The 17,435-nt window shown below is 42.7% G+C and overlaps 2 protein-coding genes across 6 annotated transcripts in view; one reads left to right on the top strand and one right to left on the bottom strand.

The window, feature by feature from the left end:
• LOC139758762 (RING finger protein 17-like) overlaps positions 1-17,435 on the top strand; it is a 272,806-nt gene that overhangs the window by 77,658 nt on the left and 177,713 nt on the right. For all 4 annotated transcript variants that reach the window (XM_071680535.1, XM_071680537.1, XM_071680536.1 and 1 more), the window contains exon 3: positions 14,567-14,620. The gene's annotated coding sequence lies outside the window, so the exon portion shown is untranslated. The remainder of the gene's footprint in view (positions 1-14,566; positions 14,621-17,435) is intronic.
• Positions 8,641-17,435, bottom strand: part of LOC139758764 (uncharacterized) — a 32,204-nt gene continuing 23,409 nt past the window's right edge. For both annotated transcript variants that reach the window (XM_071680539.1, XM_071680540.1), the window contains exons 2-6: positions 15,979-16,270; positions 15,702-15,837; positions 15,103-15,362; positions 13,696-13,797; positions 8,641-13,587 (exon numbers count right to left, since the gene is read on the bottom strand). In XM_071680539.1, the coding sequence (XP_071536640.1) occupies positions 9,928-13,587; positions 13,696-13,797; positions 15,103-15,362; positions 15,702-15,837; positions 15,979-16,155 (4,335 nt within the window). In that variant the 5' untranslated portion in view covers positions 16,156-16,270 and the 3' untranslated portion in view covers positions 8,641-9,927. The remainder of the gene's footprint in view (positions 13,588-13,695; positions 13,798-15,102; positions 15,363-15,701; positions 15,838-15,978; positions 16,271-17,435) is intronic.

Raw genomic sequence — 17,435 nt, 5'->3', positions numbered from 1 at the left:
ATGTGAACAACTTGCTGAATATTTCCTCATTCATATACTTGAACGCTGTTATATTTGTCAGCAGAGGGTTTTATTTTGGTTACCATTCCTGCAATTTATTTCATGTTGAATCATAATTATATTGAAGCCTTCTTTCATTGCGACCAAGTTTGTAGTTTTCCAGGTCTAGCCCCCTATAAATTGATGCAATCCTCTGGCTTTATATTTCCCTCATGACCTTGGCATCATGTCCAGAAGTTCAGGTGGGAGTCCAGTTCTTCTGGCAAGTCACTCATATAGATCAAGGCTCAAAACAAAACCCTGCAGCATGTCGTTTCGAGAAGGCTCGCTAGACTTACGCCCTTGGTTCCTTTCCACTACGGTAATCTGCTGACTGTTAAAGGACTCTTCCCTTTATTTCTGCCTGGAGGTTAAGCTTTACCAACCTCCTGTGCGATACAAGGTTGAATACTTTCTGGCAGTCCAGATATACACAGTCCATCCAGTCCTCTCTTTTGTCAATTACCGAGTTCACTTTCGCGTAGAAATCTAAGAGGTTCGGTACACGTGACCTCTTTGTTCTGAAATCATGCTGTGCTCACTTTCGTAGTTTCTGTTGTTCAAGAGGTCATCCATTTGCTTTCGGGTTAACTTTACAGACCAAGCTCGTCAGGGAGACTCGTGTGTAGGTTTACGCATCCTCTCGGTCTCTTTTTCTGTAGATAGGTATGAAGTTTGCCTTCCTCCACTCCCTCGACACATTACTTTCTTCTAGCGAAATCCTGAACACTTTAGGGCGGTTTGTCAAGTGTATCGCCACACATCTTCAACTTATATGGAGATATTTCATCGTGATCATGAGCATTGTACGATTCAGGATTCTTAGTAATCTGTCTTTGTCTCCTCTAGATATATCATCTCTCTACATCTCACCGGTGTTGGGAATGTTACGTCTTCCACGGTGCAACCACTTTTGAACTTGTCATTTAGTGCTCATCATATATTTACAGCTTTTTTCTATAACCCTTACCTCTGAATTCCTTAGCCTTATCACATGCCTTTTGAATGACAATAAACTCTTGATGATTGTGTGAAAAAGTTTTGGATAGTTTCCTGTTTTATCCACAGTATTCTTTTCAGATTCTCTTTGCTCCTCCTCTCTTATTTTGCTTAAGTCGTTTCTTGCTGTCTTATACCTTTCAAATGTTGGTTGACTTTGGTAATGCCTGTTTGTTCCTGACAGCACATAGCTAACCTCTTCACTTTCTGACACTTTTTATTAAACCACCCCTTTAGTTTTACCCTTCGCTCTTTTATCAAACTACCCCTTTCTTTTACCCTTTGATCTGAATATCAGAGTAAAGGTACCCATATTCGTACTCCCTCCCAGTGAATTTCGCATAACCTGCTTGGTATCTTGGCCAATGATTTTAGCCAGAGTCGTGTGAGGCTTATGGCAGATGTAGGTCTTGAGAGTATGATGTCATCACAACAGCATGGGTAGGGCTGATCATGGGAATGCAGTTTCATGACTTGTATAACAGGCGTATTTGTCAAGTGTCTTAACATCATTTGTAATTACGAGGACAGAGAGAAGGGTACAGACAACACATTTAGTAAGAGTATGCTTTATTGGAGGTGATGTGTCTCTAGTACAGCTACAGCAGGTGAGGATCAGGTGACAAAACAAGGAGTCCTGTGCCACTGGTGCAGGAACGAGACGCTAGAATCGTATAGAACATTCTTACCTGGGTATGGTCGTGCAGCAGTAGGAGAGGCGCGGCGTGCTAGGTTCCCCAAGTTGTGCATCAAATGGTTGGAGGAATCTCCAGGACCTCGTGATAATGTTGCCAGTGCAGCAGTAGATACGAGATGGTCGAGGTTCTGTAGTTGTCACTTGTATGTTCTTGGTTTTCGGTAAGTATTGATCATTTCCTCTGAATCCCTGCCTGACATACTGCGCGAACATCAGGAAGATTTTGATGGTGTTTGTGTCTCGGGATTTTGTGGGCTGGCGCTAAGGACATCCCACGTGCATCTCCTTGCTTATCCCCCCATATGATACTGACGTTCTGTCAGTCGACTGAACCAGGGCAAGTGAAGCAGCTGGGGTAAACCATACGGAGCTGTGGTGTCAGTGCATAACACAAGCTAGAGAATCGATGTAAGCGAATGCGACATTTCTTCGCCTGTTTCTGGCGCAACCTCCCTAACGCGGAAAATTGCGATTAAGTAGGGGAAGGGCAATATATATATATATATATATATATATATATATATATATATATATATATATATATATATATATATATCCCAGCATCTCAGATACCCATTCATCGACCAGCTCGGAGGGAAGTATGAGCAGCTGGGTTGGTTGTGGGCCGCCTGTCGCGCTTAGTACCGTGTACCCTCGTCACCAGTACCATTTTCAGCATAACTGAGTAAAGCAGCAGCAGTACTGTACACCGTGCAGTACTTCGTCATCCGCTACACCACCACCTTGACTTTTTATGGACGAACGTAAGTACCGTAAAAATGACCATCGTATAAGGCACCGCCAGAACCGTGTCTACAACCAGCAATACATGGAACACAACCTTCAGTCCCTGTACACCAACACAAATAGTGTAGTCTCGGTTGTGGTACCGGATGCCAGCATACCGGTATTGCCCGAACACCATCATACAGCTGGCAGGATGTCGCACCAGATGCCAACTACTGTTATACCGAAGATCAAATATTCTCCTCGTACACGAAGAGGCGAACATATATACAGTCTTGAATACTGTACAGTTTCGCGTCACACATTTGTCACATGTATGTCTCTGTTATAAATTGGTGATATTATCAAAACAGGAAAAACAATGGATGTAGACCTCCAGGATGTATAGCACAATTATAGGTAATTGCGGACGCGCCACAAAAAGGGGCACGAAGACGCAAAAAAAAAATGTTTTGTGAAGCATTTCATGCTATTGTGAAGGTACGGAAGCTTTGTGTACCCTCAAGTATTTAGTACTGGATGATGATCTCTCCTTTAAAATGACATCTCGTCCGTGTTTTACAATGTACAAGCGACACACACACAATATAAGAGACATCAGTGGTGGGGGCTGCCGCCCTGTTACTGCTCCTGTGGCAGGCAATTTAAAGGTCATGGATCATCATACAATTTAAAGTTACTCTTACAGACAATGGTCTGGTAAGTTCTGAAAAAAAAACAGAAAAAAAAATTGAAACCCAGAGCTTATGGTAAATGGTCTGATTACTTTCCCTTGTGATGAATAATTACTGACCATAAAAATGAATAACAGTGAGGGACATTTTATCGTGGAATGAGCGTTTGACGTTGTCAACTGAATCTTTCATAAAACGTAACATTAGTCCGGTGTATATTTGTAGCTGTCTCTACTTACACGCCTCCAGACATTACAGTCTACAACACACACACACACACACACACACACACACACACATATATATATATATATATATATATATATATATATATATATATATATATATATATATATATATATATAATCACCAGGGTAGGGGAGAAAGAATTGTACCTCCCTATTCCCTACGTGTCGTAGAATGCGACCAAAGGGGGCTGGAGCAGGGGGACTGGAACTCACCCCCATCCTCATCTTATATTTCAATTTAGGGAACAGAAGGAGGAGCCAAGCAGGGATTGGTCATCATCCTCGAAGGCTCAGGCCTGGATATCTAAATTTGTGTGGATGTAACCAAGACGAGAAGAGAGAAGAGATCCGTAGTAGTTTGAGGAAAGAAACCGCGTGGATGTTCTGGCTCTGAGTGAAACAAAGCTCAAGGGTAAAGGAGAAGAATGGCCTGGAAGTAAATGTCTCAAGAGTAAAGGCAGGGGTTGGTGAGAGGACTAGAGCTAAGGAAGAGGTAGCACTACTCCTGAAGCAGTTGTGAGTGCCTGTGAAAGAGTCTAGAAAGGTAAATTCTAGATGGTGTGGGTAAAACTGAAAATAGATAGCGAGACGAGTGATTATTAGTTCTTATGCACCTGGCCATGAGAAGAAAGATTATGAGGGCAAGTGTTTTGGAAGTAGCTGAGTGTCAGCACTTTTGATGTTCGATGTAAGAGACCAGGTATTAGTGATGGGAGATTTTAATACGAAGATAAGTAATGTGGTAGTTGAGGGTATAACTAGGGGGCATGGGGTATTCAGTATTATGGATGGAAATGGTAAACAGCTTGAGGAGTTGTGCGATGAAAAAGGACTGTTGAATAGGGATACCTGGTTTAAAAGGAGGGACATACAAAAATACGTGTGGGAGTAAGAGAAATGGTCAGCTGGCATTATTGGATACATATTAATTGATAGGCGTGTAAAAGAGACTTCCGGATGTAAATGTGCTGAGAGGGGCAGCTGGTGGAATGTCTCATCACTATCTTGTGGAGGATAGGGTAAAGATATTTAATGGTTTTCGGAAATGAGGAAACAATGTCGGTGAGAAGAGAGTGATGAGAGTGAGCTTGGAAAAGAGATTAGTGTGAAGAAGTACCTTGAGAAATTGAGTGGAGAATAGCAGAAGTTGAGCGTAAATGAAGCAAGGGAAGTTGATGAGGAATGGGAAACATTTGGGAAGCTTTGCTGGCATGTGCGAGAGATGCACGTGACATGCGAAACGTAGGAGGTGGGCAGATTAGAAAGGGCAGTGAATGGCGGAATGAAGAAGTAAAGTTGCTAGGTAAAGAGAAAAGAGAGGCATGTTTGGCGGGTACTTACAAGGAAGGAGTGCAAATGATTAGATGTATAAGAGATCAAAGGAGGGTACAGGGGTTGAAAAAGAGGGCAAATGAGAGTTGGAGAGAGCGAGTATCAGTAAAAACTTTGGGGAGAATAAAAAGCAGTATGGAAAGGAGGTTTATAATGTCCGAAAAACAAAGGTACAAATAGGAACATTGGTGAAGGGGGCAAAAGGGGAAGTGGTAACAGGTAGTGAGAAAGTGACGAGGAGATGGAATTATTATTTTGATGGACTGGTGGATGTGTTTGATGAAAGGGTGGCAGATGTAAGATGTTTGGGCCTGAGTGGTATGCGAAGTGAGTCATGGTGAAAAGAGTAGTGGTGAAACCATTACGTAAGATGAAATATGGGAAGGCGGTTTGAGTGGATGATATTGCAATTGAATTTATTAAGAAAGGGGATGACTGTGTATTTGATTGATTGGTAAGGATTTTCAGTGTATGTATGGATCATGGTAAGGTGCCTGAGGATTGACGGAATGCATGTATAGTGTCATTGTTTAAAGACATGGGGGATTAAGGTGAGTGTTCAAACTACTGAGGTATAAGTTTGTTGAGTGTCCCTAATAAGTTGCATAGAATGGTATTGATTGAGAGGATGAAAGTATGTACTTAGCATCAGAAGTGGTAGGGTATGTATATATCAGATGTTCCTATTAAAGAATGTGTATATGTATGAGAAATGCTTAGAGAAGATGGATTTGTATGTGGCATTTATGCATCTGGAAAAAGCATATGATAAGGCTAATAGAGGTGCCTTGCATAAGGTTTTAAGAATATTTTTCCTCCCACACCATATACTTGTAGAGCTTCTGCAAAGCATCTTAACTCTTTCTAACTCATTCTGCTAAACCACTTCCTCATCACTGAGTCATTTCAAACACCGTCCAGTCTCTGTTCCATCTTTATTTTCTCCACACTGTGTCATTTCTTTCCTTGGCCCTTCATTACCCATTGATCTTTTCCGCTTTCTCAAACTCCTAGTGTTAAGTCATTGAATCCATTCTGAATCTGCAAGCTTTACAATACCTCTTACACCTTTGGACTTGGACTGCAAATTCAAAATGTGGTTTAAGCACTGGAAAATGTTTAGCAAGTTCCTCCCCTTTGTATCTCCTGGGACTTGAAATGTTTTGTATCTTTAGTGAAATCCTCGTTAAACTCGTTAGCCCCGTCCTCTTCTTTCCTTTCTTTGTTGTTGAGTCCTCCATAACACTGGTTTCTTCTGTATCTCAGTCTTTGGTCATTTGCTTAAGTTTACTCAAAATGACATCATTCGAGCACTTTCCAAAAGCTTTGAGCACGACGTTACGAAATACACCTAATGATGCGTGACACTTTGACCCTTGTACATGACGGTACTTCGGATAAGCAGATTACAACCCTTGACTAAGACATCACAAATCGGATGTTGGCGTGACCTTTGACCTGACACGTAAGGGTCATGTCATGTTGTGCTGAAGGGGTTAGCACACATTTTAGCAGTAACTTGTTCAAGCAACAGTCGAGTGACCAGGATCGCGCCCTCAGTGTTAATGTTTACATCACATGTACGTCATTAAAATTCCAAGAAGGTGGACCAGCACATTGGTCAGGGGTGTGTGTGGCATCCTCGCCAGACCACGACGGTGCACCAACACCTCGTGAAGTAGAAAGATCAAGCGAGTGCGCGGCCGCCTTTCGGGAACCTATCATTTTGCGACGGCCAACGTGCACCCTCTTCATTCCCAGAACTATTCGCTCACGTCGCTTGTAGCATTGAATTTCGATTCGTTGATGATCGATCTCTAGATAGATATTTGCAATCTCCGTAACCTTAGATGGACAAGAAATTGATGATAAAATACATGATGTTGATATACCAGTATATTGTATTGGGTATTTGTTTCGAGAAGGTTGCTAAACCAGAATTAAGTTGTGGAATTACTGGAATAAGGATGGAGGGATATCCTGGCCGCAGGACACACACCAATACAAGGAACATCAGACGCCGGTTAAGTAGCGTCATAGCCTCCATCCCCTGTATACTTACAGGCAAGAATAGGCGCCGCTGCACCTTACCTCCAATTTTCCAATCGGAAAAGATGTAAGATACAGTCCTCTATGAAGCTTGGAAATACCATGCACGTACGTAGGTCCTTTGTGATTAGACTGCGACTAGTACATACAATACTGAAATACAGGAAGAGTTCTATACTTAAAGAGACATGTCTTTTAACCTCATATTTTTATGTATAAATACACACACACACACACACACACACACATATATATATATATAATATTCGCCATTTCCCGCATTAGCGAGATAGCGTCATTGCATCTTCTTGGTAGCACCCTCCTCCTTGCTTCCTCCACTATTGTCATTTTAGTTGGTCCCTCCTCACTCATCCTCTCCATGTGGGTAAAGCATTTCATCACACACTGTCCGTTCCTCTCATTCTTAATCTGCTAACTACCACACCTCTCCCCTACCCTGTCATTACATGATGACGCCTTCTAACTGCACATGTTGTCGAGAAACTTTTCATTTCCAGTACATCTACTCTCTCCTGTTCTTTTGTATTAGTAACCGCAACTCGCACTCATACAACTTTCACAGACGGAGTGACCTCTCTCTCTCTTTACACTTCTCAGTGCACCTAAGACATTTGCCTACTCAACCAGCCAATGCTTCATCTCAACTCCCCACAGTTCTATCAGCTGCCTTTTCGAACTCCCAGGTATATCAAATACCCCTTCTCATCATCGTCATCCTCCAGGATGTCTCTATTTAGACTTATAATCAAATTAACTTGTCGGTGCCTCACCTTGCAAAGCCTCACACCCTTACTTTCATTACCATAAATCTCATCTTCCTCCAATCACATAGTCCCGAACTCTGACGTTCAGCAGTTTCTTACTCGAGTCTGCCACCATATACGTGTCATCCGCAAACTGCAGCTAACCTTTATCTTCCAAGCTCCCTCAACCCACCCCAGGATACTGAATACTCGGCCCCTCTCTCCCTCCCAAGGCCTTCACCTCACATCTTCACTCATCATCATATTAAACAACTATGGTGACGTCAAACACCCTTGACGCAAGCTCACCTTCACTTGAAGCCTCTTCCTTCCTGCTTGCGCACACGCCTTACTGACCTGCTAAAAACTCAATGGTTCTTAGGTTTCCTCCGACAACCATTTATTTCTTTGGATCCACAGATGCCATATACAGGCCCCTAACTTTTTATAGGCGCTTCACGCTTATTCAGAGCGAACCACTGGTTCACAGGTTCGTAATCATTCCTTAAGCCACATTATTCCTCTCCAATTTCATGTTCTGTGTATACCACCACACCCTGAGTGACCACTCTCCCGTACATCTTACCAGATATATTCGACAGTCGACTTACATCTTCGTAATTCGAGTGGTCAGTTTTACCCCTTGGCCTTTGTTATGACACTATAGAGACATCCTTCCAATCTTTAGGCACCGCATTTTGAGCCTTACATACACCTACAATCTTGAATAACCAGTCTTGTTTCCCCTCACTATTGCTCCCCATCTGTTCTCGTTTTCCTAATATTACTCGCTCTTTCCATGACATTTTCTCATTTTCCCTGAAGTTTGCTGATACTATCTCACGCCTTCTCTTAATTGCCTTCTTTATCAGCCTCTGCTCCGTCCTCTTGAACCGCAGCCGCTTTCTCATAAACACTTCCCAGCAACGCGCACGCCCTCCCTGCAGGTTACTCACAAACACTTCTATTTTAGATTTTTTTTACCAGTTCAACTTCCCCATCACACCACTTACTACTATTTTTCTTTAACCTAAAAGCAAAGTGAATAAAGTCTGTTTCACATTTGTTTTCTCTTGGTTAGTAAAAATATGTAAAAGGTGTAATTCCGTGTATTTGAAAATTATCTACATCTCTCCCACTATGTACAATATTTGGTTTACAACAACTACAAGGCGTTTGACATTCACCAGCCTTATATCAAAACCCTTCTAAATGCATTTACACATCTGCAAATATATACATAAATACATATATACATTTTATATATAAAACTTTCTTAACTGAACCAGGTATTCTAAGTAATGACTATCCTATACTCACCAAAGATTGAAACGTCTAATAATTACATGAAATTTTTACAAAAATAACAAGACAGCACATACACATCTCTCTCAACGGTTGGAAAAAAGATTACGTTCTACTGTTAGTAACAAAGTTCTAATTTACATTCATCAGCAAACAGTAAACTTATTTTGACGTTGTTTCACTACACGTAAATGTCACCTGATAATGATCAGAATGGGTAATTTTACCAAGGCCAATAACAAGATATGCCGGAGTAGTCCGTAAAAACCCACATATTCACAAGATATGTTCAGTAGGAAGGACATAACTGAAAAAGTGTTGCCAAGGAAGATGAACTGATGATCTCAAACCAGTTCAGTTTTGGGAGATTTTTTTTGTCTCCAGTATAGAAAAAAAAAATCATCCTGACACTTTTCATGTAATTTGATAAATAAAACTTATAATCACAGTCAAGAATACAGAGATATTCGATGGTTGATGAACATAGTTTTCTCAGCAACATGCAGAGAGCACCAATGGTATATCTATTTTGTGAACACTTTACTGACATACCTTTAAAGATTTGGAACCCTTTGCAGATTATGACATGAATAAGCACACTCTTCCAACATAACTGAATATTCGTAATCACTATCACCAACATATGTACACTTGCAAAAGATTCACTTATTCCTTACATTAACTTACAGTATGAATCTCACGGTAAGTGACTTAGTGCGTCGGTTCAGTAAATAAATGAAACAGCCTTATGATTACTGAATTATATGATTGTCAATATCCTACAAGGAAGTTTTAAGTATCGTTTTGCAAGGAGTGTATAGTCTGTTCTGACTTGCTGAGAATGATAGACCACTCAAGAACAAGGCACTAGGTTGCGGCACTCGTAAATCTAAACATATTTCATCTATTTTTTTTCTTCCATGAATATTACAGACGTTTGTTTCATCTACTTAAAGGTGCTACACAATCATATGCATCTCACTGCCATCACGTCACATATTTTTTTTATTTTTTTTTTATATTTTCTGGGGGATTCATTCCTCATAATATTTTTTTTCTAGTTCAGGCCGTCCCTATCTGTCATTGATGAACCTAAGGGCGTGGGAAGCAGCTGCGGCAGGTGCAGGTAATGATCTGGTGAGGTGCTCAATCTTCAGGATGGACGATGTCTCGGGCAATGGTCCAGTCTCCTTAAGCGGAGAGTTCCCCGTGGCCCTTCCACTGGCGGATGAATGCTTGGTTGAGGAATGAGTTTTGGAAATGGTCGTGTTGGCACGGGAAGAATTGGTTGACGAGGCCGATGAGACAGACGATGATTTAGAGACGTTATTTCTTGCCTCCGACTGATGCCTCAGAAAGGACGGATTAGGAATCTGTCGGACAGAAGCATTCGCGGGAGATTTGGCCACAGCAATGCGATTGTTTGATGCTGGTCGTTTGGTGATAGACACCGTATTGGTATTAGTAGAACCAAGTTTGATGGATCCGGTCGTATTCTTCCCTGTCCCTGCAGAGGAATTTTGGCTTGAGGAAGAGGAAGAGGCGAGTGTATTAGGGAGCTTAGTTATTGTGACTTCAGGTGTAGGAGGCGATATCGTTGGTGCACTTGATGGGTTAGCTGAACGTGGAGTTTTAGACGAAGGGGATTTACAAGCATGAGAAACTGTGGTCTTAGTTACTGTAGCTGTGGAAGTCTGAGCGCGCCCATTGGCGAGTGGGGATTGTGGAGCGGCCTTCGAAGTAGGTGAAAGGTCAATTGGGGCGGGATCAGAGGTACGAGGTATCGACTCAGCCGCCTGAACTATTGTAGCCAGATTCATTTCCCGGATGCGAGCAGCTGTCTGGGTGATAGTAAGGAGGTTCCTCATGGCAGCATCGGCAAGAGTAGCATCGCCACATGCCGCCATATAAGCCACTGCTGCTAATGCTGGTGGGACCGGTCCACCACCCATTGAACCTGGATAAACTGAATTGCTCTGGGCTGTACTAGTAAATCCATCTTGTGCACTAACTTGGGTTGAGGCAGGGTTCGTGAGAACTGTTGTGGTGTTACTTGTAGAGGATGCCTGAGCAAGAATACGCTGCTGTAAATCCCGATTGGCAAGAACTTTTAGAATAGAAGACGACTCGGTGCTACCACGCCCCCGACCAGGTGACTTAGGTGGAGCCTTTACTGCTGTTGAGGACTGATTCTTTGTAGATGAGGTTTTAGCACCTTGGTTGCTGGGTGCATGACTAGCACGAGCTTGAGTGTAAGTTACACCAGACTTTGAACTTGCCGACTTTCCATTCAGAGCAGTACCGGGCGGACTGAATCCAGCAACGCTATTGGAATTTGCTGAAGTGCTACACACTACAGGTAACGTTTCTCTGTTACTGGGTGTAACTGAAACTGTTGGCGTGGTTGGTGAGGACGATGTAGACCTGGGTGATGCTGATCCTGGTGAAGTGGATGATTTAGTAACGGGAGTAGTTGTTAATGAACTTTGTGGACGCGAAGTTGTACTAACACTCTGTCGGTGAGGTGCTGGACTGCTTGGTTGTCGGTGAGGTGCTGGACTGCTTGGTTGTCGGTGAGGTGCTGAATTGCTTGGTTGTCGCTGGGGTGCTGGGCTGCTTGGTTGTTTATGGGGTGCTGGGCTATTTGGCTGATGGTGGGGTGCTGGACTGCTTGGTTGCAACTGGGGAGCTGGACTGTTAGGTTGTCGGTGGGGTGCTGGACTGCCAGGAGGACGCGGGGTAGCAAGTGTAGTAGAGCGCTGGGATGTGGAACTTATAGGTAGGTGCTGGTTAACAGAGGCGTTCGGTGGTCGTGTTGTACTAGAAATGTTTGTGAGGCGTTGCGCAACAGGAACGGCAGGTTTCTGCACTGCAGGAACTCCTGTGGGGGTCTGACAAGACTGAATACCAGAGGGTTGTTGAATAGATTGGGTCCCTGAAGACTGCTGAGTTATTTGTGGACTTGGTTGTCCTTGGTTAGCATGGGCACCAGAATGCTGTTGGCTAACATGGCTGCTAGGCCGCTGGTTGGGCTGAATGCCAGAGAGCCTTTGACTGGCTTGAGTTACTGGTGCTCTATGACAGGCTTGGGCACTTGGAAGACGCTGAACAACCTGGGTGCCAGAGAGTCGTTGACCAACCTGGGTGGCGGACGGCCGTTGACTAGCCTGAGGACCAGAAGAGCGCTGATTAACGTGGGCGCTTGTAGGTTTTTGATTTGCCTGGCCATTAGCTCGCTGACAGGCTTGAGAACCCGATCTTTGAAAGGGTTGTGTGCTAGAAGGACGTTGATTGGTTGAAGTACCTTGATGCCGCTGAGCTGACTGACTCTCAGCTGGTCGTTGCAAGGCCTGCTTGTCACTTTTCTGATTAGGCACAGAGTCACCCTGAACAGGCATTTCAAGTCCTTGGTTCAATCGCGTCCCAGTGTTTACACTGGGTGTACTCTCCGAAGTTGGCTGCAAGTCTAGATTGTAATGAATAGCCTGAGAGTTTTCTGTTGGTAATGATGTGTTTGAAGGAAGAGAGGAAGGAGAGACCAAAAGTTTCTTCACCTGATCATCTGATTGATCAGGTGTCTGACCATTGCCTTTGAGTGCATCATTTGATCTCTTCAATGAAACCTTGGAGGCGCCAACATTCACAGGTTGTCCACTTATGCTACTTAGGCGACTCGTGACGTTGAGACTAGCAGACACAATTTGGTTCCCCCGGCTGGCAGCAGCTGCTGCTGGAGACATTTTCTTGTTTACTGACATTGGTGGACGGGGATTCCGTACATCTCCTAGCCTTGGGGATGGTACTTTCATGGTTGCTGCAGCTATACGGGATGAATTTGGAGGCCGACCCAAACGTGGGCGCGTGGGGATGATAGGTTGTGGTATCTTGTTTGCATGTGGAACTGCACTGCGAACTGGCTTCACTGCACCTTCTACTACCCCATTCAGTGCAGCAGACTGTGGCATCTGAATCCTTGCACTTGATGTTGTTCCAAAGTTTGAATTAGTGGTGGTCGTTGTGACATTAATCATTGCGACTGATGAGGTTGTTGTGGTATATGAGGTTGTAGCAGGTTCAGACACTGACATACATACAGAAATGCTCGAGTTTACGTTCACTGGTGGAGAAGGCATGCGTGCCAGGGCTACCCTGGGTGTAGCCGTAGCTGATGTAGTTGTTGTGAGAGCAGGTCGACCTCTGGTGGAAGCAGGGTTCGATAAATGTTTTATGCTGCTGCTGGTACTACCATGACCTGATGTGGAAAGGATGGAGTGATTCTGTGAAAACAGCAAAGCTGCCGTTTGCATCACACTTGTGGTACTTACGATTTTATTAATGACATCAGTAGTGCTGCTAGTTACCTTAACCTGGTCAGGTACTTCTTCCTTTACTTCAGTATGATCACTACAATCAACACCCGTCTCCGCAGCCGTAACGTTATTATCATCAACCGAAACATCCTGGCCTTTTGCTGGGTGGGGTGACACAGGAGGAAGGGGCGTCTGGTGAAGAGGAGAAACCTGAGTCCTTGGAATCTTTGGGGATGGAGCTTCTGGGTCTACTGGAGCAGGGGCCCGGGTGCCATTAAGCCTGAGTCTCTTGCGTGACTGGGGAATGGCAGTAACTGTGTACGTCAAGCGAAGAGGAGCGTCTTCTGTCCATTTGTACATGTATACCACGTCAAGAAGTGTGAGTTCGCCCATCAAACAGTCACCACCATGCATAATATCAACCTGTGGGACCAATACCACAATTAAAAGGAGGCAACACGCAACAGGCTACAACGTGCATTACATCCAGATTGAAAAACAAAAAAAAAACAAGAAAACAAGAAAACTTACTCTGTGTGTCTGGGGCGCCAAACTGTATTTCAGTCGGATAAATTTCTCCAAATGTGACACCTGCACTGCTGCTGGACATCTCAGGTACCGTTTGTGTACCATCTGATGAAGAAGAAGAAAAGCACTAATGTTTACTTCACAAAAATTAATGGACAAGAAGAAAAAAAAATCTGACAGACCACAACATCAGTAAGTAAAGACCAACATCACCTTGATTACATCAATGACTGATGACCATAAACTGACCATAAAACCAGTAACGTTTCTGAACGTCACCTGATTTTATCACAATACGCATCACCAAAATTCCAGTCGAGAAACCATAAACTCGTAACTACCGTACGACATTTACGATACTGTAATGACAGGAATTACCCTAAACACAAACTGTCAAAGAGACCAAACGACCCTAATATCATAATACAAGCTAACATCAGATCCCACCTAACTACCTACATCACAGCAACCAAATTGGCAGGTCAGCCCACTACAATCATACGACAGAACATAAAACTCTCGTAACACTCATTATCGAAGACCAACATCATGAAACAAGTAAATGTAAAAACATATGATGAGAAACACACTAACACCACTGAGCACACTCGACCATTGCTTATATGTTTTGTCACTCCATGCACACAAGTGACTACTGTCCCACTATCACTTTGGCAATTAGTTAATAGATCTTGGCTTCACAATGCCATATATTAGTGTTTAGTAAACTATAAACAATTTTCGTGAAAGGTGAGATACATTCATCTGAGGCTCTGTGCTTCTCTTGAAATATCAATTATGCTAATGACTGATGAGGTTATCCAGGGAGGGAAAGTTTACTCAGCATCACTGACAGTGTTCATTTTTCTTGCAGACTCACCAGAGACATCGGAAGAGTACAAGATAATAAGGACAAGATCCTGAAACTGTAAGTTAACGGCATTGTCTTTGTGGGTTCCTTTATCAACCATATCTCATGTCATATATGCTACTGGTTTACCTGCTTCCTCGTAATTTACAGTAAAATAACAGTGATCAGTTTTGAGTCGAGGGCTTTGTACATCAGTATCACACACATACCTTAACTCGATGAGCCAAACAAGCATATTAGTGTACATATAACAATTAACAAGCATAGAAGAAAAAAGGGGGATTGGAAACTACTTATTGTGATGATAAGGGTCGACAGTAATAGTGAGTAATGGTGATGCCAGTAACGTTATGTAACACAAGTATTACATATATATAGCGTCGTACTGAAGAAATGAATACCGTACTGAGGACTCAGCGTTTGACTTAAACTCTCAGTATCGGTTAAAGTACTACATAAACATGAGCAAATGTACACGAACATGTACATTATTTGCTGAAGTAATTTCTCTAAAACCGAAAATAAAAAAGTTCAAGTACCTTAACGCCGTTCACTTCTTGCTCCTCAGCATCATTCTTCTTCTCCTTCACCCCCGTCACTGCGTCCTTATCCTCCTCAACCTTCGCCTTCTGCTTCTCTTGCTGACCGTTATTGACCTTGAGAGGCTTCATAACCGAGTGAAGATGGGAATGGCTGATAGATGGTAGAGCGGGAAGGTACTCGAGAGACAGAGAGATCTGGTCATCTACGTGGAAGAAGTGACGACGTTCCCTCAGGCTTTGCTCTGTCTTGTCTCCTCCTGGAGCAAAGAGAGTGAAGAACATCGCTTTGAAACAGGTTTACAGTAGCAGGCTTTCAATACTTTCGGGAAAGTTGACTATAAGTAAAAAAAATATAGAAACTAAACTATGATGATGGAAGGAATAATCATAGCGTAGATAATAACCATTATAGAAGTTCCTCTGTAACAAATTAACGAACAACTCTAATTAAATTACGTCTTGATCTGTCATGGGTGCAGTTTCGTACAACTTTAAAATTAACTTCATTATATGCATGCAATTTAATTAATTTTTTTTTTTACAATTTCTAATCAGCCTTCTCAGTTTTTCTTTGCTGCCCATATGGTCAGACTCACCAGCTTCTGGGTGTTCTTTGTAAAAGCAAAGTCTTCTATTCATTTCAGAATGAAACAGACCAGGAACCAGCTTGAAAACAACATCCTGTAATGTTCGATCCTCACGTAGCGACAAGAGGGGTTTAGTTTTATGAACCTGTTAAAGAGGGGATAAAAAACACTTATAAGTGGTTTATATTTACAACTGGTTACTATCATGTAACACATGTATATTCTATTAAAAGTTCGTTTGTTGCGTTCAAATGTAAATGAAAACATTTTTTTATGTTATGCTTACCTGCACATCACAGATGGGACAGAAGGACGAAGTCTGGAGATATCTGACGATACACGTCTTGCAAAACGTATGTAGGCACTCGATAATGGTGGTGGCGTCTACGAAGTACCCAGAACACAACACACACACCAGGTGGGCGTTCAGTTCAGTCAGCTTCACACGCCGTAAGGGAGCCATTGTTGCTTCTTGCCTACATCAGTAGGCAACACGTCCTCACTCCAACTTGTTAATCAACCACACTTCACACTCCACCTCTTTCCCGCCGGGATGATCGCTTCCATACACACCAACACTGCAGGAAGAAAGGTTACCATGAAATCGACCCCTTTGTCATGGGAAAAATTATGCGTTTATATATATATATATATATATATATATATATATATATATATATATATATAAGAAGAGTATACATTTATTTGTCCGGTCGATCCGTCACGAAACCACACGTCAGAGAATGTTACATATGTATCAAAAAACAGTACTTGTCATAACTATGTAGACTTACTGGGCAGACAAAACAGCGAAACTTCTACTCGAAGTAAATTCTTTTAATAGGCTTAACACCGAGTATTCTGTAAATATTCTATGAATACTTTGCTTCTTTTTTTTTTTCCTAACTTGGCCCTAATGTGACAAGGTCCCGCAGATATACACAGGTATCATCATACCTGGACTGCAGGTGTCACCATGAAAACAGTCCACAACCAAAGCTTTTCATATGTCAGTTTTCCGCGGTCGTTCCTTCATGTACATATAAGCATTATATTAGTATCAGAATTCCTCTCCATGACACAGTGTATCGTGCATGTTGATGACTGCGGCTCTGCGTATCAGAGATGCATTTTCCTCGTGGACCCTGGATACGTTATGGCCACTTAACAAGGTTACCTCATCACAACTCCTCCTCCCCCACAGTAGTTCCCGGTGCACGTAGACCAACTCATACTAGCATATGTTAACGTTGAGAAGGGACAGTTGAAGGAAGAGCGGCAGTTGTTAAAGATACATTCACAGGAGTGTGATCTGGTGATGAATACATCGAGATTGTGCAGCTTCAGCGAAAAGAAATATTGGTGAAAAATAGATCGTGTGTGTGTGTGTGTGAGAAAAGCGGTCGTGACGGTCTTGAATATGGGTCGGGTGGCATACGAGAGCTTCATCCCTCATCCATCTGTGTGGGCTGCTTCTAGAGTTCAAGCACTCCCTGTGGTGTACGTTGAATTCCATGCACAGGATCTTAGTCTGAGTATTAGATGTTAAATGTTGGTTTGAGTGTTAAATGTTAGGACGACAGTTGGCGAGAAAAAAAATAAATATCGTTATTTGGGAGGCAAATTCTAAGCTTGAAGTCAAAGTTTGGAGATTCAAGGTCACATCGAGACGTGCAACGGGCGTGCTGTTCCCGTTCCTTTGATACGGAATCGTGACTTTAGTGTATAGTCGAAGATTTGGAA

Source organism: Panulirus ornatus, chromosome 31, assembly GCF_036320965.1.
Source record: "Panulirus ornatus isolate Po-2019 chromosome 31, ASM3632096v1, whole genome shotgun sequence".
Classification (NCBI taxonomy): Eukaryota; Metazoa; Arthropoda; class Malacostraca; order Decapoda; family Palinuridae; genus Panulirus; species Panulirus ornatus.
This window is presented reverse-complemented; position numbering and strand designations above follow the sequence as displayed.